The sequence below is a fragment of the Pelophylax lessonae genome (assembly GCF_965119305.1).
Source record: "Pelophylax lessonae genome assembly, chromosome: 2".
NCBI classification, from domain to species: Eukaryota; Metazoa; Chordata; class Amphibia; order Anura; family Ranidae; genus Pelophylax; species Pelophylax lessonae.
The window spans coordinates 203,642,140-203,666,895 of NC_138769.1; the positions used below are offsets into that span (position 1 = coordinate 203,642,140).

Here is a 24,756-nt window from a genome sequence, read left to right on the forward strand (position 1 = left end):
GCCCATCAGTGCCCCCCATCAGTGCCGATCAGTGCCCCCTATCAGTGCCCATCAGTGCCACCAATCAGTGCCCATCAGTGCTGCCTAACAGTGCCCATCAGCGCTGCCTATCAGTGCCCACCAATGCTGCACATCAGTGCTATCTATCAGTGCCACATATCAGTGCCCATCAGTGCTGCATATCAGTGCTACCTATCAGTGCCCATCAGTGCTGCATATCAGTGCCACCCCATCAGTGCCACCCTATCAGTGCCACCCCATCAGTGTCTCCTCATCAGTGCCTGTCAGTGCGGCATCATCAGTGCTCATCAGTGCAGGAAAAAACATATCTATTTACAAAATTTTATAACCTAAACAAAAAAACTTTTTTTTTTTTTTCAAACTTTTCAGTCTTTTTTTATTTGTGCACCAAAAAAGAAAAAACCTGACGGTGATCAAATACCACCAAAAGAAAGCTCTATTTGTGGGGAAAAAATTACACAAATTTGGTTTAGGTACAGTGTTGCATGACCGCGCAATTGTCATTCAAATTGCAACAGCGCTAAAAGCTGAAAATTGGTCTGGGAAGGAAGGGGGTTTAAGTGCCCAGTATTGAGGTAGTTAAAGGGCCAGTACCTTAAAAAAATAAAATAAAAATAAAAAGTTTTTTTCTTGATGGTGTCCCAGGACAGCAAATTTCCCCCAGCCTTAGTGGAGGATTCATGTTCCTCTGGATCTTCTGCTCTGACTGCTGCACTTGCGACTTTAGCGTCCAAGGTGGATCTGTTGATGGCTGACAGGGATACTAAGAAGAGGCCTAGGCTTTCTCTTTCTTCTGAATCAGATTCGGATATGGTTGCCGTAGACAGTGTGCCCCTTGAAGGGTCTTGTTCTTCCCCGTCTGATGGGGAGGGGGAGGATGAGGAGGGGGATGATTCCCCCCCTGGGACGGCCGAAGGATCGCGCAGCTATGGCTGCGCTGATTACTGCTATTAAAGATGCACTACATTTGGAGGATGAGCCCAATCCTCCGGGCAAGCGGTCCTCTTTTGGTACCCGCAGATCCCGTAAGGCGGCGCAGGTGTTTCCTTGCCCCGCTGAGTTTCATGAAACTGTGAACGAACAATGGCGCAATTTGAAGCGCAATTTTGTGGTGCCTAAATGGTTTCAAGTCCGTTATCCCTTTGCGTCTCCTACGGATTCGCGCTGGACTGTGGCTCCTAAGGTGGATCACACTGTGTCCAGATTGAACAAGGCCACTCTGGTTCCCACCGAGGATTCCCCGGTTTTCCGGGACCCTACGGATAGGAGGCTGGAATCTCTTGTCCGCCATTCCTATATGGTGGCGGGCTCCATGCTAAAACCTATTTTCGTCTCCGTCATGGTGGCTCAGGCTGTGGCTGATTGGGCTAAGGTGCTCAAACGCACCCTTGTGACTGATTCTGCTCCCCCTACTACCTTGGAGATGGTGGACCAGATTTACCAAGGGGTCAGTTATCTGTGTGATGCAGCCTTGGATGAGGCCCCGTTGGCGGCTCGCCTATCGGGGGTCGCGGTACTCGTTTGTATCGTCTTTTTGGGGAATCCCTGGATGAATTGGTTAAAGGTATCACTGGGGGCAAGAGCACTCTACTGCCCCAGAATCTTAAGGGTAAGTTCTTCCGCGGTAAGCGGGGCCCTTCCTTTAAACCACATCAGGGGTCCTTTCGTACCTTCAAGGCGCAGGACAAGGGGAAACCCTTCAAGGGCCAGGGTGGCCAGAGACAGCCCTGGGTGGGCAAGCCAAAGGCTACCCAGGCCGGTGCGGCGGCTCAGTCCGCCACTGCCTGAAAGGGCGCCCTCACCCGTTTCAGGGGTGGGGGAACGTCTGCGCGGTTTCCTCCAACCTTGGCTTCTCCGGATTCCGGACAGGTGGGTTCAGGAAATCATTCGATCAGGCTACAAGATCGAATTCCTTTCGCGATCGGTGGACAGATTCTTTCCCTCAAATCTTCATTTGACCCCATACCGGTTGCAAGATCTTCAACAGGCGGTGCAGGATCTCCTCGCCCAGGGGGTTGTCGTCCCGGTGCCTCATCGGGACAGATTTCGGGGGTTCTATTGCAATCTGTTCACTGTGCCCAGAAAGGAGGGCAAGGTGCATCCGATTCTGGACTTAAAAGCTCTGAACCGATTTGTGCGCGTTCAAAAGTTCCGCATGGAATCGCTCCGCTCGGTGGTGGCCTCTTTGAGTCCGGGAGATTTCCTGGCCTCCATCGACTTAAAGGATGCGTATCTCCACATCCCCATATTCAAGGGTCATCAGAGGTACCTCCGATTCGCTATCGCGGAGGAACACTATCAGTTTGTGGCGTTACCTTTCGGTCTCGCTTCGGCTCCAAGGGTGTTTACCAAACTGTTGGCTCCTGTTTTGGGCCTGTTACGGGCTCAGGGCATTGCGGTCTGGAGATATCTGGACAATCTCCTGTTAAGATCGAGTGCCAGTCAGAGCCTGCTGTGCTATCTGTCCACTACAGTTCAGACGCTCAAGGAGTTCGGATGGACCATAAACGTTCAAAAGTCGACTCTGTCTCCTTCTGTTCGTCTCCCGTATCTGGGGATGGTCCTGGACTCCGCCCAAGCGAAGATGTTTCTGCCGGAGGACAAGCTCCGGACCCTGCTGGACGAGGTGAGGTCCCTCAGGGACAACGAGTCCTCGTCACTCAGGACCTGTATGCGGTCCCTGGGGTTGATGGTGTCGGCCTTTGAGGCCATACCGTTTGCACAGTTTCACACGCGGTCTCTCCAGGCGGAGATACTGGCCAGATGGGACAGGCTCCCCCAGTCCTTGGACCTGAGGATGTCTCTGAGTCGCCAAACCAGAGTGGATCTTCTGTGGTGGCTCCAGTCTCTGGCCGTAGTGGAGGGGAAATCCTTCCGGCCGTTGCTGTGGACAGTGATTACCACGAATGCCAGCCTGTCGGGCTGGGGTGGCGTTCTGGGCAACCTGTCTGCCCAGGGCACTTGGTCGGTGGAGGAATCCTCCCTACCGATAAACATCTTGGAATTGCGAGCAATCGGGCTGTGCCTGCTCCATTGGTCAGATCGTCTTCAGGGCCACCCTGTACGGGTGCAGATGGACAATGCCACTGCGGTGGCTTACATCACTCACCAAGGGGGCACCAGGAGTGCCCGGGCGGCCCAGGAAGTGACCAGTATTCTGTCTTGGGCCGAGACTCACGTCCTGGCGATTTCGGCAGTTCACATTGCGGGTCACTTCCCGGCTAAACAACAAGGTGGGAAGGTTCGTGGCAAGAACGCGCGATCTGCTGGCGGACGCCTCGGATGTGCTGGTGGTACCTTGGCACCGGTATCATCTGATATATGCCTTTCCCCTGATTCCTGTCCAGGTTCCTGCGCATGTTGGTCTCGGAAACCAAAGTTGGTGATTCTGGTGGCCCCAGACTGGCCACGCCGGTCCTGGTACGCGGACATCATTCAACTGGCCGTCGAGCCTCCAATGGCGGCTACCGTTACGAGACGATCTACTGTCTCAGGGACCGATCTTCCATCCTCCTGGCGTTGACCGCGATTAAGGGCCAGCGGTCTGCACTGGCCGTCCTTTTTCAGCGCCCCTTGGCGTCTAACTCTTTGATTCGCACCTTTATTCAAGGTGTGTGTCACTTGGCCCCACCTCGGAGGGCGCCATAACCCCCTTGGGACTTGAACTTAGTTCTATCCATTTTGCAACGTCCACCCTTTGAAAACATCAGGGAAATTTCTTTGCCTCTGCTGTCAAAAAAGGTTGCTTTTCTAGTGGCGATCACTTCAGCACGGAATTGGCGGCTTTGTCTTGCCGCTCCCCTTACTTGGTGGTTCATAGGGATAAGGTGGTCTTTCGACCCAACCAGTCCTTCCTTCCAAAGGTGGTTTCTGATTTTCACCTCAATGAGGACATTGTTTTACCTTCGCTTTGTGCGAATCCTAAACATCCTAAGGAGTTTGCCTTACATTCCTTGGATGTTGTCAGGGTGATCAGGGTTTACCTGTCGGCCACGGAATCCTTTCGGAAGTCGGATTCTCTTTTTGTCCTTCCTGAGGGACCTCGGAAGGGTATGGCTGCGTCTGCGGCGACCATTTCAAAATGGATCACACAGACGATTGTACAGGCTTATTCGATTAAGGAACGGGCACCACCCTTCCCTGTCAAGGCGCACTCTACCAGAGCGGTGAGTGCGTCCTGGGCTTTCCAGCATCAGGCTTTGGTGGCCCAGGTGTGCAAGGCTGCGACTTGGTCGTCAGTGCACACCTTTTCAAAGTTCTACAAACTTGATGTTCTGGCATCAGCAGATGCCTCCTTTGGCCGCAAAGTTCTGTGTGCGGCAGTACCTTAAGGGGACCCTGGTTTTGCGGGTCCCTGGCTGTTGGGGTCATTTCCCCCTTGTTTATTTGCTTTCCTTTGTGGTTGCTTCAGTTGAGCTTTTCTGTTGCCCAGAAGGATACCTTTCTGTTTACGTAAGGTTCCTTTCTCTGACTTGGGTACTGCGTTTCCTTTGTGACGGTTACGTTTTCCCACCCCTCATGTCTACACTGCTTTGGGACATCCCAACTAACAAGCCTACAATCGGCCTCCGACCGATCGGCCGATTGTAGGCTTGTTAGTATGATGCTTCCGACAGCGCATTTTGGGCCGAACAGAATCTGTCGTGCAGACTTTAAAATATTTGTTGGCCATCACCAGAACGGCCGATTGTTAGCCAGTCAGTACAGATTTCGGCCGACATACAGCAGATTAGCAAGACTGGGCATGCTCAGAAAAGAAAAAAGACAAGGAAAGTTAACCATCACATGACATCACTTCTGCAGTCGGCTGTTGTTGGCCGACAAAATTCGTGTGCAGTCTTTTGCAGTTTTCAACAGACACTACAGCCCTGGACAAAAGACGGCCGATCGTTCGGCCGACGATCAGTACGTGTGTACGGGGCTGTAGACTAAAAAATGTCAGTTGCCACATTTTTACCACTCTACTTCATTCGCGAGTGTTTACTGACCTAAATGGAATCACAATATGGGACAAGAAACTGAGGATCACTGGGATACCATTTTGAAAAACACAGCCCAGGTTTCCCTCTCAAACACCAATAAAGCATGTATTCTGTATAATTGTAATTATATGTAAATCATTACTTATGGTGTACCATGTTTTCATGGGGAGACTTCAAAATTATGCATTTTCAGCCCTGTTTTACATATCATTAGCTGGAGACTGGTGAAAAGAAATGAATATTATCTGTTTATTATGCTTGATTTGTCAAACGATAGTCTGATTATTTTTTCTGCAGCCTCGGTATGGCTGTGTTAGTAGTATGCTGCATAAAAGGCACTGCAAAATTTTGCTTCACAAATTAATCTTTGTTTAATAAATCATATTGAAATATTATAAAATGTTCTACATACTGTACACTGTGTATTTATGTGTCCTACAAATTGTATTATAAATCTTTGGAGCAGAATACCTGCTTTTGAAGCAGGAAGAATGGGGATGATGGCCATGTACCACGTGATTTTGTTTTCTGAACTGAAATGTGATAATTATTTAGAGATCCCCATCTCCCATATCTCTCCTGAAGCTCTCTAAAAAGAGTTCAACTGTAGCTTCAAGTTATCCTTATATAGGCAAGTTTAAATAAACAAAATGTTAGGTGAGAGCTGCCTGATTCACATAATACCTCTTGTTATTTTGTTAAACCAAGCTTTAGGTCAACACATCAGTTCCTTAAAACCGGCTAATGCAAGACAAGAGCTTTGTGGTGCCTGTGGGTGCCTTTTCAAAAATTTTTAAGCAATCTGTATGTTTCTATGATCAAGACTGTATAACTCTTTCTAAACTGTTAACCACTTAAGCCCCAGAAGATTTTACCCCCTTCCTGACCAGGGCCTATTTTGCGATTCGGCACTGCGTGACTTTAACGGACAATTGCGCGGTCGTGCGCCACTGTACCTAAACGAAATTGACGTCCTTTTTTTCCCACAAACGGAGCTTTCTTTTGGTGGTATTTGATCACCTGTGCGATTTTTTGATCATACGCTATAAACAAAAAAATTTGCGTAAATTTTGCAAAAATAACAATATTTTTTCACATTTTTTTTTATATGAAATTCCCCCCCCCAAAAAAATGTAAAAATCTAAATTGTTTAACATTGCAAAAAGCGTATTTTTGATTGGTTTGCACAAAAGTTATTTTACTAACAAAGGGAAAGATTTTTGTCATTTTTGTAGTTTTTTTTTTAACGCGTAATGGCAATCTGCAATTTTTTTTTTTTTGCGGTACTGTGACATTGCGGCAGACAGATCGGACCCTTGACTGACATTTTTAACACTTTTGGGGTTACCAGTTACATTTCTACAGTAATCAGTGCTATACATATGCACTGTTACTGTAAAATTACACTGGCAGTGAAGGGGTTAACTTTTTTTTGAGGGAGGGGTGGTGTGTGTCCCTAGGGGCGTGATTCTACCTGTGATTGGCTGTGGCTTGAGGTGTAGGAACAGTGATCAATGGTTCTACATAGTAGAACCGTATGATCACTGTTTCTGCACAGGGGAGAATGACAGGCGGCTTGTTTACATCAGCCCGCCTGCCTTTGCACCTCCCTCTGCACCGACGATCGCAGAGTGACCGGGAGCGCGCGCTCGCTCCCTAGACCCTTACAGGCCAGCGACGTAGTACTACGTCGCTCTGCCTGTGAGTGGCTGACCGCCGCAGTAAATAGTTGTGCAGCGGTCGGCAAGCGGTTAAAGTAGAACTTAAAGGAAAACTTTTTTTTTCCATTTTGGATAGAGAAAGGGAAGGTCATTTTGGATAGAGAAAGGGAAGGTCATTTTGGATAGAGAAAGGGAGGGTTATAACACCTGTCAGTTTAATTTTTTGCCATATGTGTCTCATTGGGGGAGAGTTTCCTTAACTTCCTGATCCATAGCCAAATCAGGTAGCTATGGTGTAAAGTGAGGGAATTCCAGCTTGTCACCAGCATCACCAGAACTAGTGTCCCCATTAGAAGGTGTCTCTGCTCCTTTTCTGGTGACTACTCAAATTTTCTCTAACTTCCACTCTCGTTGATAATGGTAGGCAGGGCAAACACAGGGGATGGGACTCCCTAAAGGAGGTAAAGACAGCAGTAAGACCTGACAGGTGTTCAAGTCCCTAGTTACATGCAACTACCTTCAGATGAATAGACACTGGCAAAAAAAAAAGGAAGGCTGCAAGGACATCCCCCTATATGTCCCCATCCACTGCCAGATAGCTTTAGGTTTTTGATAGTGTTGTTAGGTGACGGATATGTTCCTAGGGAAGCTTATCTTATTTTATGGAGGTGTTCTCTCTATAGCTCTAGATAAGTCTATTTCCAAGATAATTCTTCTTTCAATTGGCTGCACCATAGCCACTCTTCATACAGCTCTGAGTTTAATTGACTCCTTGGAGCCTGGGGGTACTGTTTCTAGACTGTTGCTTTGTAACTGTTGCTTTGCAAAGGCTCCTGCTGTGGGCACTCCCTTTGGTACATAGTTCAACATGTAGAGTTAGCCCCAGGGAGCCCAGTCTCTGAAGACCTCCTTGGGGCATGCCCATCATGGAGGGCTATGCCAGAAACCATCCATTACTCCTGTTTATCCACTGTGGATAACAGGTGACTGATTTGGAAGATTGCTTGTGGCATAACAATTTACGCTCTGAAGGCAGAAATCCTGAAGCCTTTATGGAGCGATGGCTTACTACCACTTTTGGCGCCTCCACCTTCTCGCCTCTATTTGCGATTGAACACGCCCATAGAGTGCCTCTGCGCTTCTTACCATCAGGCGCACCCCCTCGCTCAATGCTGAATAAATTGCTGCATTATCGAGATAGAGAAGCAGTCCTAAGAGCTGCACGAAACAAAGGCCGAATATCCTATACGGGAAATGCCCATGCTATCTTTCCGGATTTCTTGGCTGCTACCGGTTTCACCCCCTGAAGACGTCATTCAATGACGAAACCGGTAGGGGAACTGGCGTTACCAGATATTCTCCCTATCTAGGCTGAGGTCAGGCTCTTGCTACCCACACTAACCGCACAAAGGAAGAACCCTCAGGGAATTTATGCTGAGCTGCGCTGTATTCATTGGATAGTCTGTGAGTGCATTTCGATTTTTTTACTTAATTACTTGCTTACTACACTATGAGAGGTTTCCTTGTATTTTTCGGAATGATCATTGGGTGGCGGTGAATACCTGTATTGTCAAGCCTTGCATGGAATACATTCTCTCAGGATTCATTCATCTGCATGGTGATTACCTGCTGTAGGAGTATGCCCAGGGTCAGTGGATATCAATTGGAGCTGATGTAAATCTCTGTTGTGGGGATCTGCATCCTCTGGTAAGCTGCTGCACTTTTGGGTGACTGGTGGAGGCTCTCTTATGCAGTGTTATATACCGGTGATTTGGTATCATCCATCCATCCATATATTGGACTGATTTTTTAGGGGATTCATCTGGGTGACTTTCTCCTATCCCTATTTTCAGTGGAACCTTATCTATGCTTGTGACTGTGTCCTTATGCACTTTAATAGTTAGTGACCTTTTAACTTTGTTATGAAGTTTTTATTTAATTAGCGCTGCACACTATGTATAGTTTTTGTACTTGGACACCCTCAAATTTTTTTGTTTGAGGGGGGGTTCAGTGCAGGGGTATATTGTTCATGTTTTATGCTTTTTTTTCACTGAACATTATTTGTTTGACTTCAATGGATATGTGGTATTGCGCACTACATTATACTATCAGTGTGTGCAATATCCAACATAAATCTAATGGATGGCTGCAAACAACAAAATTGTCTTCCCACAATCCTTTTAATCAAAACAAATAAATAATTTGTTTGTGATAGCAATTTATTTATATAGGAGCTCTTTAATGGGACATCAGGATCTAGTCAACCCCTGATCTTCACCCACCTTCCATTAAAGTTTGGGAGAGTGACAGCTGAATCCAGAAATTATATAATGCTTGTTGCTTCTGTTTTGCATCCTAGCTGGGGGGAAGTTTACCGATAGGAAGTTTGCTGGTCTCCTTCACCTCTACCCTACGACACCCTTAGTAGGGATTATAGGGGCCACACTACCAGGGAATCCATGGAAGTAATAAGGTGGCTGTACAGCTGCCCGATCACTTCCACCTTACAACCGATTGTTGGCTTGTCAGATTTACAGGCAGCCAGAAGTGTGTGTAAAATGCCCTGCTACTGGCAATGCATGACACACATCATTGGCAGTACTAAACTGAGAAGCACTGATCCTGACTGAAAAGTTCCTTGTCAACACTAAAATCTAAACAAGGCATGAATGGTATCAAATAGCAATACTGAAACTAGCCTGATTCCAACAAGCAGGAGTACTATACCTATCACTTTTCACTATCACCATTCTCGGGGTATTCTGACATCAACACCTCCTCTACTACACATTAGTACATAGGCACAGTTAGTGTATGGGCTTTAAGGAGTATAAAGATGTTGATAAATGTAAAGTTATGCCCTTTGGGGCTAAGAAGATGCATGCATCATACATACTAGTAGGAGAACAGCTGGGGGAGTCAATGGTTGAGAAGGATCTGGGTGTTCTGGTTGATCATAAGCTTAATAATTGCATGCAATGCCAAGCTGCGGTTTCCAAAGCAAGCAAAATCCTTTCTTGTATTAGAAGAGGCATTGACTGCAAAGAGAGAGAGATATCATTTTGCTTCTGTACAAATCATTAGTAAGACCTCATCTGTTATATGCAGTTCAGTTTTGGGCACCAGTTGATAAAAAGGATATCAGGGAACTGGAGAAAGTGCAGAGAAGAGCAACCAAACTGATAAGAGGCATGGATGAGCTCATCTATAAAGGAAAGATTAGAGGAATTTATTTTCTCTCGAGAGGAGGAGATTAAGGGGGGATATGATAAACATGTATAAATACATAAGTGGTCCATATAGTGAATTGGTGTTGGGATATTCACTTTAAGGTCATCACAGAGGACAAGGGGACACTCTTTACGTATGGAGGAAAAAAGAAAATGTAATTTCCAAATACGGCTGTGAAGATGAGGAGTAGGCTCCCTCAAGAGCTGGTTCTGGCCAGCTCAGTAGATTGTTTTAACCACTTGCTGACCAGCCGCCGTACTTGTACCTCGACAGGTTGGCTCTGTCCCGTGAAACAACATACCTGTATGTCGCTACTTGAGACAGCTAGTAGGGGGTGCCCGCATGCACCAATTGGCCACAGGGGGAGACAATCAGCGGCACCCGCAATCACTCCCCGTGGAGACAGAACGGCAGTCTGCCAATGTAAACACAGCAGACCGCTGTTTTGTCAGTGATAAACACAGGGATCCTGTGTTCCTCCTATTTAGTGTCAAAAATGTCAGTTAGGTTAGGTGTCCGATCTGTCCGCCGCAATGTTGCAGTCCCGCTAAAAATCGCTGATCGCCACCATTACTAGTAAAAAAAATAAATAAACAAAAATGACATATTTCCCCTAGTTTGTAGATGCGATAACTTTTGTGAAACGAATCAATATACACTTATTGGGATTTTTTTTACCAAAAATATGTAGCTGAATACCACTGGCCTAAAATAATGAAAACATTTGATTTCAATTTTTTTTTTTTTTTTTCAGAATTGTCGCTGTTTTTTTGTTTATAGTGCAAAAAATAAAAATTGCACAGGCGATCAAATACCACCAAACGAAAACTCTATTTGTGGGGAAAAAGGACATCAATTTTATTTGTGTACAGCGTCACATAACCGCGCAATTGTCAGTTAAATGAACGCAGTGCCGTGTCACAAAAAATGCCCTGGTCATTAAGGAGGTAACCTTCCGGTCCAGAAGTGGTTAAGAAAGGCCTGCTTTCTTTCCTAGATACATATAATATAACTGGATACTAATATTTATAGGTAAAGTTGATCCAGGGAATATCCGATTGCCTCTTGGGGGATTAGGAAGGAATTTTTTCCCCTGCTGGAGCAAATTGGATCATGTTTTTTTTTTTCAATTTTTTTTTTTTTTTTTTTGCCCTCCTCTGGATCAACTGTGAGCATAGATTGTGTGTGTATATATAGGATTGTATGTGTAGCACCCTCCTAGGTAGGTGTTAGTGAGAGAGTATAGTTTTGAGCTCTGTCTGCTTACTAGAGGAGTTGCAAGTAAATCTATATTGCTCTCTGCCTATCAGGGAGCAGGATCTATTAGTGAAGTCTGCTCAGTATGCGATTCATTCAGTCTGAAGAGTGTTTCACACTGGTCCAATACGGAGGCATATTGGACAGTGGGAGTAAACCTGACAAATTGGTGCATAGGCTTTTGATGCAGTCCTGGTGATTGGCAGAGGACAGGTCGTCTCGGTGCATTCTGGATACTGTATAAAAGCCAGAAGCACATGTGCTGCGGGGTCTTTACACAGAGAAAGAGATGTACACTGCTCAGGCAGTTGGAACTTCACAGCCAGCCATGGGTGCAGGACCTCGGATCGCCACCGCAAACGGGATACAAAAGACTCAAGCACGCTGTGAGTCGTGTGAAACATGTCTACCATCCATTTTGCTGTACCTTGCATCCTTGTTCAATAAAGCCTTTCATCGTGAGCCATTGCTTGGTGTGCGGCCATCTCTCTTGTATCCTGTCTGCGGGGTCTTTAGCTAGAGAGCAGAGTCCCGGAGGGAGGGGGTGGCTGCCTCCTCTGTAGGGGTGTCCTGATGACCAGTGGAGTGGTTGAGAGGAGCTGAACCCTGAAGTCCAGGAGAGCTGACTGAGAGAGGTGACACTGGAGAACCTGGGACTGCAGTATTGTGAGTACAGGGACTCGTGTCGAGGTGCCTGACCTGAGGGGGGCCACCCCTGCTTGTAGGATAGTTAGTGGATAAGTGTCAGCAGAGGAAGAGAAATAGGATACTGGGGAGAGTGTCCTGAAGATAATTGTTTGTTCATCGAGTCGTCTGAGGGAAAGAGACTCAAATCCAAATTTATCCAAACTTGGCAGGGTGAATCAACAGCCTGGCTGTATCAGAAGATACTGTAGGAGTCCTTTCTCATATCCCCAATTTACAATAAAGCACAAAAAAAACCTGGACTGATTATTGGAGTGAGCCGAGTGGAAGAATTAAGAAATTGGACCTGTCATTATTGTATGCTAGTAACTCAGGGGGACCTGTAGAGAGAATACCTCGCAGTCCTTACGGGGGCAGTGATACATGTATATGTGTGTGTACAGTGAATATAAAAAGTCTACACACCCCTGTTAAAATGTCAGGTTTCTTTGATGTAAAAAAAAATTAGACAAGGATACATAATTTCAGAACTTGTTCTACCATTAATGTGACCTATAAACTGTACAACTCAATTGAAAAACAAACATAAATCTTTTAAGTAAGGAAGTGAAAATAAGAAAACAAAATAATGTGATTGCATAAGTATGCATACCCTCTTATAACTGGGGATATAGCCAGGGGCGTACTGTGGGGCTGGCCAGAACAGCGCCCGCCAGGGGCGCAGGCTGAGGGGGGGGCGCAAAAACACTGGCAGCGTAGTGTAGCAGACGCAGTGAATTACTGCTCCTCCTTTCAGCCTGCGCCCCCCGCGGCTCGCGCCCCCCCCCACTCCAATCCCGGAAGCCGCAGCTCTCTGTCTGTGTCCAGGAGGCGACATTCAGTGTTGGAGCTCCGTGGATAGGCGGCTCCCCTCGTCACAGGGCTCCACCTCCGCCCACATGACCTCATCAGTCGGCTCTTCTAGGCAGCTCCAGTTCAGCAGTGGGTGTCTTCCCCTCTATCTCTCCCCCTGTCTTCCCCTCTCTCTCTCCCTGTCACCCCTCTCTCTCTCCTTGTCACCCCTCTCTCTCTCTCTCTCCCTGTCACCCCCCTCTCTCTCCTCTCCCTGTCACCCCCCTCTCTCTCTCTCTCCCTGTCACCCCCTCTCACTCCCTGTCACCCCCTCTCTTTCTCCCTTTCACCCTTTCTCACTCCCTGTCACCCCTCTCTTTCTCCCTGTCTCTCCCTCTCTCTCTCTCCCTGTCACCCCCTCTCTCTCTCTCCCTGTCACCCCCTCTCTCTCTCCTTACCCCCCTCTCTCTCTCCTTACCCCCCTCTCTCTCCCTGTCACCCCCCTCTCTCCCTGCCACCCCCCTCTCTCTCTCTCCTTGTCACCCCCCCTCTCTCTCTCCCTATCACCCCCCCTCTCTTTCTCTCTCTCTCTCCATGTCACCCCCACTCACTCCCTATCACCCCCTCTCAATCCCTGTCACCCCTCTCTTGCTCCATGTCACCCCCTCTCTTTCTCCCTGTCACCCCCCTCTCTCCCTGTCACCCCCTCTCTTTCTCCCTGTCACCCCCCTCTCTCTCTCTCTCCCTGTCACCCCCTTTCTCTCTCTCCCTGTCACCCCCCTCTCTCTCTCCCTGTCACCCCCTCTCTCTCTGTCACCCCTCTCTATCTCTCCCTGTCACCCCCCCTCTCTCTCTCTCCCTGTCACCCCCTCTCTCTCTCCCTGTCACCCCTCTCTCTCTCTGTCTCTCTCTCTCCCTGTCACCCCCCCCCCTCTGTCCCTGCCACCCCCCTCTCTCTCTCTCTCTCTCTCTCCTTGTCACCCCCTCTCTCTCTCTCTCTCCCTGTCACCCCCCTCTCTCTCTCTCCCTGTCACCCCCTCTTTCTCTCTCTCCCTGTCACACCCTCTCTCTCTCTCTCCCTGTCACACCCTCTCTCTCTCTCTCCCTGTCACACCCTCTCTCTCTGTCACCCCATCTCTCTCTCCCTGTCACCCCCCTCTCTCTCTCCCTGTCACTCCCCTCTCTCTCTCTGTCACTGTCAGAGAAACGCCAATGCTGCAACTGGCAACTCCGCCAGTACTTCCAATGGCCGCAATGGACTCAGGCCATAGACTCATTGTCAGTGAAATGGCTGTGCTGCAACTGACAACTTTGCCAGTACTTCCCATGGCCGTAATGGACTCAGGCCATAGACTAATTCACTGGCCTATAAAAAGACTCTGCTCAGCCCATCAGATTGCTGGATTGTCTTCAGCTCTTCCTGTTTCCTGAGCATTGCTACTTCCTGGATTCCAGTTTGACCCGGCTTGTTCCTGACCTGTCTGCTCTCTCTCCTGGCTTTGACCCCCGGCTTCGTCTGATCATCCCTGCTCCAGTTTGGCTCTCCCGTTATCTGATCTCGGCTTGGCTCACGGACTTGCTTCCTGTCTACCTGCCCTCCAGTACCTGATCTTGGCTTTCCCACGGACTTGTCTGCTTCTGGCCTTCCTGCTATACCTTTGGCTTGCACCTGTTGCAGCTTCCTGCCTAGCCCTGTGTTGGACCCCCGGCCGGTCTTACACCTACTGCCTGGTTGTTCCTGGTTCCTCCTTGGACTGTCCGATGTATTCCTGCTCAGAACTCTGCTAGAGACCGCCTGTCTACCATCAGGACCCTGCCGGCAACCAGTGCTTCTGTGGGCGCTACACCCTCTGTCTCAACCCCAGGGGTGTGCCACACTCAGCCGCAAGGGGAGCCCTCTCTGCATCTCAGCCTCGGATCAGGTAGGTGACAGTCACCCTCCTCTCACTCTGTCACCCCCCTCTCCCTGTCACCCCCCTCTCCCGGTCACCCCCTCTCTCTTTCCCTGTCAACCCCCCTCTCTCTCCCTGTCACCCCCTCTCTCTCTCCCTGTCATCCCTCTCTCTTTCCCTGTCATCTCTCTCTCTCTCTCTCTCTCTCTCTGTCACCCCCTGTCTCTCTCTCCCTGTCACCCCCCTCTCTCTCCCCCTGTCATCGCCTCTCTCTCTCCCTGTCACCCCCCCACTCTCTCCCTGTCATACCCCTCTCTCTCTCTCTCCCTGTCACCCCCTCTCTCTTTCCCCCTGTCATCCCCTCTCTCCCCCCTCTATCTCCCCCCTCTCTCTCTGTCACTCCCCCTCTCTCTCTGTCATCCCATCTCTCTGTCAAACCCTCCCCCTCTGTCAAGCGCTCTCTCTTTCTCGGGGGGGGGGGAGGGGTGCCGATACAGCTCCTCGCCAAGGGTGCTGGAGACCCTAGTTACGCCTCTGGATATAGCTGTGTTCAGAATTAAGCAATCGTATTCTAACTCATGTTAAAAAGGAGTCAGCACACACCTGCCATAAATTAAAGTGCCTCTGATTAACCCCAAATAAAGTTAAGCTGTTCTAGTAGGTCTTTCCTGACATTTTCTTAGTCTCATCCTAAAGCAAAAGAGAGAGCTTCCAAAGCATCAGAGGGATCTCATTGTTAAAATGTATCAGTCAGGAGATGGTGTACAAAAGAATTTCCAAGGCATTAGATATACCATGGAACACAGTGAAGACAGTCATTAAGTGGAGAAAATATGGCACCACAGTGACATTGCCAAGAAATGGACGTCTCCCCAAAACTTGATGAAACAAAAAGAAAACTGGTCAGGGAGTCTGCCAAGAGGCCTACAACAATATTAAATGAGCTGCAGTAATATCTGGCGAGTACTGGTTATTCTGTACATATGACAGCAATCTCCCGTATTCTTCATATGCCTGGCCTGTGGGGTAGAGTGGCAAGACGGAAGCCTTTTCTTACAAAGAAAAACATCCAAGCCCGACTAAATTTTGCAAAAATACTTCTAAAGTCTCCCAAAAGCATGTGGGAAAATGTGCTATGATCTAAAGAAACCAAGGTTGAACTTTTTGGCCATAATTCCAAAAGATGTTTGGCGCAAGAACAACACTGCACATCACCAAAAGAACACCATACCCACAGTGAAGCATGGTGGTGGCAGCATCATGCCTTGGGCTGTTCAGCTGGAACAGGGGCCTTAGTCAAGGTAGAGGGAATTATGAACAGTTTCAAATACCAGTCAATATTGGCACAAAACCTTCAGGCTTCTGCTACAAAGCTGAACATGAAGAGGAACTTCATCTTTCAGCAGGACAACAACCCAAAGCATACATCCAAATCAAAAAAAGAATGGCTTCATCAGAAAAAGATTAAAGCTTTGGAATGCCCCAGCCAGAGTCCAGACCTGAAAATCTGTGGGGTGATTTGAAGAGGGCTGTGCACAGGAGATGCCCTCGCAATCTGACAGATTTGGAGTATTTTTGCAAAGAAAAGTGGGCAAATATTGCCAAGTCAAAATGTGCCATGCTGATGAACTCATACCCAAAAAGACTGATAAAATGAAAAGGCGCTTTAATAAAATCAAAAGGCACTTCAACAAATTATTAATTTAAGGGCGTTCAAACTTATGCAACCATATTTTATTTTTTATTTTTACTTCCCTCCACCTAAAAGATTTCAGTATGTTCAACTGGTTTCTACAGTTTATTGGTCACATGAACCACTTGCTTACAGGGCACTTAAACACCCCTCCTGCCCAGGCCAATTCAGCGCTGTTGCAGTTTGAATGACAAGCGCGCGGTCATGCAACACTGTACCCAAATTACATTTTTGTTATTTTTTTAAACAAATAGAGCTTTCTTTTGGTGGTATTTAATCACTACTGGGATTTTTATTTTTTGCTAAAAAAAAAAAGGCTGAAAATTTTGAAAAAAAAAACAAGTTTGTTATACAATTTTGCAAACAGTTATTTTTCTCCTTCATTGATGTGTGCTGATGAGGCATCACTGATGGGCCCTGATAGGCACTGATAGGCTGCACTGATGGGCACTGATAGGCTGCACTGTTGGGCACTGATTGGCTGCACTGATAAGGCAGCACTGATAGGCACTGATGGGCAGCACTTGACGGCACTGGTAGGTGGCACTGAAGGGCCCTTGTAGGTGGTGCTCATGGGCACTGATGGGCACTAATAGGTGGCACTGATGGGCAATGATAGGGACTGGTAGGTGACACTTATGATGGGCCACTGATAGGTGGCACTGGTAAGCACTAATAGGTGGCACTGGTGGACACTGGTAGGTGGCACTAGTGGGCACTGGCAGATGGCACTGGTGGGCACTGGTTTGTGACACTGGTGGGCACTAGTAGGCACTGGTAGGTGGCACTGGTGGGCACAATTTGCCCTCTCCTCTTCGGGACCGATGTCCCTCTGACAGCAGCCGGCGATTGTGTTTTTTTTTCTCCTCACACTGAAAGTGTGAGGATAAAAAAACAGCTGATCCCCTGCTGCTGTTTACTTCACATGATCAGCTGTCATTGGCTGACAGCTGATCACGTGGTAAGGGGGTGGGACTCGCTGATTACTCGCTCGTTCATGGGAGGACGTCAATGTAGGCCCTTCCGGCAATTAAGATCCACGCTGTAGCCGTCTTTCGGCTATAGCATGGGCGGCAAGTAGTTAAAGGTAGAAAAAGCTCTAAAATTATTTATCTTTGTCCCATTTCTTTTACATCACAGAAACCTAAAATTTGAACAGGGGTATATATACTTTTTATATCCACTGTATATGTGTATATATATATATATATATATATATATATATATATATATATAACTTTCTTTTTTTCCTATATTGCAGGCATCACTAAATGGCGGACTGCGGGCCAAAAGCGAACCGAACCGCAAAGCAATTTTACCCGGACCGCGGCTCCGCCATTTAGCAGCCTGGGTATCCTCTCCCGGCTGACAGCTTCCTTCTCCCGCCGCTGCCACAGCATTCATCCATAGCATGCAGAAGGCACGGCATGTCCAAAAAGAGGGCGGGACATCCTTTTCAAGTTAACAAGCCAGTGATTTATTGCTAGGATGTGGGGCAGTCCTAGCAACCAATCTCCTGCCAGTTAATATGAAAAGCATGTCCCGCCCTCTGTCTGGTCATGCCGTGCCTTCTATCTGCTGTGTAAGATAGGAGGAAGATTACAGGGACGGAAGATTGGCTGTAAAGGGGACTGCTACAAAAAGAAAAAAAGGGGGGTGGTGGTGCTGTTAAGGGGACTTGGATACAAGGAAGGAGGGGGGGGGTTGTGAAGAACTGAGATAAAAGTAAGGGGCTGTAAAGAGGACTGGGGCTGTAAAGAGGACTGGGGTGCTAGGAGGGGGTCTGTGAAGGGGACTGGGATAAAAGGAGGGGGCTGTGAAAGAGAGTGAGGTGCAAGGAAGGGGGCTATGATATGGACTGGGGTGCAAGGAAGGGGGTCTGTGAAGGGGACTGGGATGCAAGTAAGAGGGGGGTTGCAAAGGGGACTGAGGTGCAAGAAAGGGTGGCTGTGAAAGAGACTGAGATGCAAGTTAGAGGGGGCTGCAAAGGGGGCTGACGTGCAAGGAAGAGGGGCTGTGAAGGGGACTGTGGTGCAAGGAAGGGGGGCTGTGAAGGGGCCTGAGGTGCAAGGAAAGGGGGCTGACGTAAAGGGTGTAGGTTTCTGATGTAAGGTAGGGGTGCTGTGATGTGAAGGGGGACAGGGAACATTTAAGTAAAGGAAGTGCTGTGATGTAAAGAGGGGCTGTGATGTAAAATGGGGGGCCTTGGATGCAAAGGGGGGCTGTGATGTAAAGCAGGCACTAATGTAGAAGCGCTGTATTGTAAAGAGGGGTTTTATTGTAAAGGGGTGCTCTGATGTAAAGGGGGTGCCTTATTGTAAAGTGGGATGCGCTGATGTAAAGAGGTGCTGCAATGTAAATGGGGGCTGTATTGTAAAGGGGGGTTTTGTGATGTAAAGCGGGGGGGGGGGGGGTCCTGCGATGTAAATGAGGCGCTGTAGTGTAAAGGGGGCGGATGTGATGTAAAGGGAAGGACTGATGACACTGAGGTAAAAGGGGAAACTGTAATGTAATGGGGAGGGGCTGTAATGTGATGAAACCGAGTCATAGCACAAACATGAGACTCGGACCTCTGCTGGATAGAAATTTTAATGACTGGACCTTCGAGAATTTTAATTAATTACCCCTGCTCTATTGGTTGAACTAGATGAGCTTGTGCCTTTTTTCAACCAGACTAACTATGTAACTATGTAAAGATAGCTCACAATGCATTTTTTGCATTTAGTTTCTCATCTATGTTTTATCTTTTATTTTATATATGCACATTTATATTTGTGTGTATATGTATATTCTTTTTTAATGTATATATTCTCTTTTTATTCTTTCATTTTAACCCTTTTTATTGTGACATTTATTATAAGGTTTACTTATATTTGATTCCGGTCAATATGTAACCGGTCAGAAATTCGTTATTTGCTACTATATGCTATATACTAGATATTTTTTACTATTTTATTTCACTTACCCTATCTGCCCACCATTTGATCACATTGGACACTATGAAAGGATTAGTTTAGCCCATAAGGGGGTTACTGCCATTTGCGTCAGTACACCATATAGAAGTATGTGAAATGGACATGTTCTGTAGGCTCTGAAGTAGAGGGAAACCTTGAAACACGTTAGCCGATGGGACTACAATTGGATTTTCGCATATGGATTTAAGTGGATGATTTTATGATAATGATATGACAGAAGTACTGGTTTGTGAGAATATTCACCTCCATTTTATTAAATAAAAACATGTATTGAGCATAATGCGCTAGGCCTACACGCCCTCTGTGTTCTATGGTTTCAGTGAAAGGATTAAAGCTAGGAAGTCCATGTCACATAAAGTCTACCACTACATGGAAGGCTTACTTTGCCTGGTGCAAGGCAAGGGGATTTCTTCCCAGGAAATACTCTTCCTGACCTTTGTACATTCTAGGCTGGACTAACATCAACAGCTCATAATGCTAGATATTGTAGACGTGTATGAGTTACCTGCCCTATCTTGTAAAAAAGGCTTATTGGCATCATGCACCTGTCTCCAAGATTTTTAGGCCATCACCTGGTTTTCTATTCTAAATTTTACTAGGAAGAAGTTTACACGTCTTTAGATGCATGCTGTGATGCAAGATCCTGTAAGCAGCTGTTTAAGCTGCATGCACGTCCAGTGTTTTGTTTCCCTGTGTTTTTTCTGGGTTGTGAATGTTGTTTTGCCTTCCCCTGAGTTGGACTGTGCTTTGGGACATTCTATGGTTACTAAATTCTTTCATTTCTATGTTACTTGTAGTCAATTGTGGAATTTAGGGACACAGGTCCCACCCCTTTGTGTGTGCATGATCTTCCTAACACTTGGAGCGAGAGAGGTTATACTTGGCTGACCAGTGGCTTTTTGGTTTGCCGATATCCAAATCCACGAAAAAGGTAGCAGTATAAGCGATTGTTCCTGAATTCTTCTCTTCTTGTGTCCCTTGATGAACTCCAAGAAAATTACCTTATTGTAAGTAGAAAGTAGTTGCCAAATCTCTGGCTCAGAGAATGTGTTTTTACTAGCAATACTTCTAAAGGCAATAAGTGTATTACTTAATGCATTCCCTGCATTAAGGTAAAAAATGTCCCAGTATCTGTATCACCCCCCCCCCCTATACTTACCTGAGTCCTATCTCGATCCAGTGCTATGGCTGTCTACAGCTGCATTGGTCTCTCTCTCTCTTTTCTCACAAAACATAGAGGCAGCAGTGGGAGCCATTGGCTACTGCTGCTGTCAATCAAATCCTGTAAGGACAGAATGGGGGGGGGGGGCAAGCCACGCTGTGTGTCATAGATGCACATAACCTGGCTCGGGAGCGAGCCTGCACTTGTGCCCCCATACATACCAAGTCATTTGAGGACTTGTCTTGAGGGCAAGAGGAGGAGCTAAGAGTGCTCATGGGAGACCCCAGAAAATAAGGTTCAGGGCCACTCTTTGCAAAACCATTGCACAGCTGGTAAATATAACGTTGCAGCTGGTAAGTATAACGTTTGTTATTTTAGGGAAAAAAAATTACTTTTGCGACCGCTTTAAATGTAATGTAAAACAGATTGATTCACCAGTACCAGGATTTTATCAAGATTGGGCTGGATTTTATGAGGAAACGATTCCTGTGGATTTCTAGTCAATAGAGCATTTCGATCTGCACAGCTACCAATCTGTTGGAGTGGGTCAAAGTCTATACTCCACTAGCAATTTGGTTTTCAAAGGATTGCCTGCCGCTCCTCAGATCTTCTGTGGTTGGTTTAAAAACTGCATAGTGTAAGACGAACAACATTTTATATTGAGCAGGATATAGTTTGCCTGTGATTACCATTCAGGAACTGTCATTTACGTAATTTTTCCCAGCTAAAGGAAGTTCCTCCTCAAAAGTCTAGGGATTTAAGATACATCACTTAAAGGAATGAATTTGATTACATGTAATCATTGTTGTAATTGCAGGATGAAATTGCATGTGTGTTCTCCCACCTTTCCATAAATTTGAATATATTGGATTTATGAAGTGAGTCTGCTTTATCCCTGGTTCCTCGTTAATCACCCATGTTGCGGCTCAGATTTTTGACTATGAGCATATTAACTAACCATCCAATCTCTAATTGGTGTGCTTTCCCGGACTCTGAAGAGATATGAAATGAAATGACTAAGGCAAAACCTTCTCTATTTTGCGTGTGTAAAAAATAAAAAATAACTAGTCATACATGTTTATTATTAGCAGCATTATTTAAATAAATAAAACAAAACCGACTTAAATTTCAAGTTTATAATAGGAAATATGGCTTGAAAAAGACCATTTTGTCTGATAACTAGCTATGCTCATGCCTTCTACATTGTTATTTTACTTTTGCAGTCACTTTTGTCTGTGTGCGTATTAGAACTTCTATAGTGTAATGACTGTGCTATATGTAACATTTACTCTCTTTTATAGAAAATGATACTCAGTCTGGCTGTTGCCGCTTTCTTCGACAGCATTGCATATGCAATGGTAAGTTTTTTTGGTTTTTTTTTTATTTGTTTCTGTGTGAGTGTATGTAAAGCGACACAAAAACAGGATTTTTTGTACTTACCTGTAAAATCTATTTCTTGGTGTAGCACCCTCCTAGGTAGGTGCTAGAGAGCTAGTATCGTTTTTGCTCTGTCTGCCTATCAGAGGAGCAGCAGGTAAATTCTATATTTCTCTGTGCTTAACAGAGAGCAGGATCTGAGAGTTAGGTCTGCTCAGTGTGTGATTCATCTGGTCTAGGGGAGTGTTTCACACTGGTCCAATAGGGAGGCATATTGGACAGTGGAGAAAACCTGACCAATGGGCACAGACTGCTGTCTCGGTGCATTGTGGGGTGGGGTATAAAAACCAGGAGCACATGTACTCAGGGGTCTTTGGCTGGTGAGCAGAGTCCTGGAAGGAGGGTGGCGGCTGCCTCCTCTTCTGCAGCAGTTGGTGTATGGTCACAGGCAGTCGGCCTGGAGAGCCAGAAGGAAGGAGCTGAACCCAGAGGTCCAGGAGAGCTGACTAGAGGGGTTGAGACACTGGAGAACCTGGAAAAACAGTATTCTGAGTACAGGGGATTGTGTCTAAGGGTCTGACCTGGAAGGGGGCCACCCCGGAGTAGAGTATTCAGAGGACGGGTGTCAGCTGGTGGAGTGTAAGGGGGTGCTAGGAGAGTACCCTGAAGATAAGTACTAAGCAAGCTGTCTATTCAGGAACTTTACCTCAGATTCATCTAGTGGCAAGGTGAAACTGCGGCCTAGTCGCATCCTCAGATAGAAGTCCTCAGCATTGTGAATAGTTCAAGTTCTGGAGTATCCAACTCTATCCCTTCTCCCATCCCCATATAAAATAAAACTAAAACAACAACCCCTAGACTGTTCATTGACTGAGCTTGAAAGTAATGTGTAACGTTTCTGCATGCAGTTGCTACCGGTAACTCAGGGGGACCCGCAAAGGTGAGAAATTCAGCAGCCCTCAAGGGGGCAGTGCTACATTGGATTACATCACTAGACAGTGCGGGCTCTAACTCATGACTACCTGGTTTATATGCCATATATATAACCATATACGTATATAAGTGGAAGAATCATAATTTTTCTATAAATAAACAAAAAAAATATATATATATATGCCATCTATAGGTGAATAGACACTGGCAAAAACAGACAGGAAGTCCATCCCTATATAACCCCTCCCAAACAGGAAGTACCTCATTTTTGTAACAAGCAATGAACCTCAGGAAAGAGGGGCTGGATCTCTGTGACCTGTGATGTACTCCAGGAAATACATTTTACAGGTAAATACAAAAATCAAGCCACTGTCAGGCTTAAGGAAACTACTCTGCAGCCCACAATACACTGTGGCCAAAAGCAGTATCCTCATAAGCTCTTACATCCTCCTGGTAAAACCTCATAAAGGCATGTAGCGAAGATCAGGTTGCAGCCTTGAAGGCCAGAACCACTGACACCTGATGATGGATAGTGCAAGATGCCCCAACACTCCTAATAGAGTGAGCCTTCACTTGAAAAGGCAGTTCGAACCCTTGAAAACATAGGCTTGGGTAATAAGCTAACAAATCCACTGTGTAGTTACTCATTTAGAAACTGCCTGACCCCACCTAGGCAGGATAAATAATGTTTTGGACTGCCTGACAGCTGCAGACATCTTCAAATAAACCTTGATAGACCGAACCACATCCAATGTGTGCAGAGCTTTCTCTCCCGATGACTGAGGATTAGGAAACAGCAAAGGTAAAACAATGTCCGGATTCAAATGCAAACTTGAAAACACCTTTGGCAAGAAAGACAGATGAGGACACAGAACCATATTTTCCTGATGAGGAGCTTAAAACGACTCCTTCCAGGAAAGAGCCATTAATTCAGACGATTTCCCCGTGGAAGTGAATGCCACAAAATAAAAAAGTCAATAGGACTAACAAAATCTCACAAACTGGTTCAAAAGGTGGTTTCTGCAGGACAGGCAAGACCAAATTCAAGTCCCATGGACACGGAAGACTTAACTGGCAGTGCCATATGGGTTACCCCCTGAACAAAAGTATGTATTAATGAATGAGAAGCAATTGGCCTCTGGAAAAATACTGACAGAGCTGATATCTGGCCTTTAAGGGTACTTAAGGCCAAATTAATTTCCACCCCAATGGGAACAAAAGCCAAAATGTGATCAAGATCCAACTTCCTTACTTTACACCTGGACAAAAGACCTCCAAGTCCTATCAAATTTTTTTAGAGGAAGGTTTCCTAGCCTTCAGAAATGTAAATATGATTGCACCAGAAACTCCTTGATCCTTCAGCACCTGGGTGTCAACTTCTCACGTACCTGACTGATTAGCCCGATAGTGCAGAGGAAGGCCTCCCTTCTTACGTATCTGACTCGCGACCCCTGGTAGAGCAGACAGGTGGCACCGGAGAGCAGAATGGTATGCGGGCCTGGCGGGTCAGCTGTTGGACAGGCAGCTCCAAGGTCCCAGATTCTTTAAAAGGAGACAACCAGCAGGTAGGAGGATCCAAACAGCAGACAGGCTGAAGGATGGAATGCCAGAGTCCACACTCACTCTGGGGGCTCAAAGGCAAACGGATCAGTTCACAGGCCGGGTCAACAACAGGCGGGCGGCGTGGAATCCAAAGGAGCATGCAGGTTCAAGCTCAAGAGGGAGCCGAGGTCAGGTGCAGGCAGAAAGCAAGTGGAGTCCAAAAGTCAAGCTGGGTTGTACAGGAGATCAATCACAGAAGCAGGTAAACAGGAGCAGGGGTCACAGGAAGCTGCAGATCAGACAGCAAAGACATAATGCTGCTGAGGAGTTTAAATAAGGCAACCTGTTGCCAATCACTGCAATTAGTCTGCAGACTCTGCACTAAGTTAACCTTAGGTAGCAAACCCATGACACTGGGTTTCAATAGCCAGGCCATTAAACTCAGCGACTGTAAAGCAGGATGCAATATTGGCTCCTGAAACAGGAGGTCTGGCAGGATCGGAAGTGCCCAAATACCATCCACTGCATAATGTGGGTGTACCATGCCTTTCTGG

At 46.6% G+C, this 24,756-nt stretch overlaps 1 protein-coding gene across 1 annotated transcript in view; it reads left to right on the top strand.

Moving 5' to 3' along the window:
• Positions 1-24,756, top strand: part of LOC309545976 (cyclic AMP receptor-like protein A) — a 1,007,699-nt gene that overhangs the window by 168,450 nt on the left and 814,493 nt on the right. Inside the window, exon 4 of the mRNA XM_082245442.1 lies at positions 21,652-21,708. Within this exon, the coding sequence (XP_082101568.1) occupies positions 21,652-21,708 (57 nt within the window). The remainder of the gene's footprint in view (positions 1-21,651; positions 21,709-24,756) is intronic.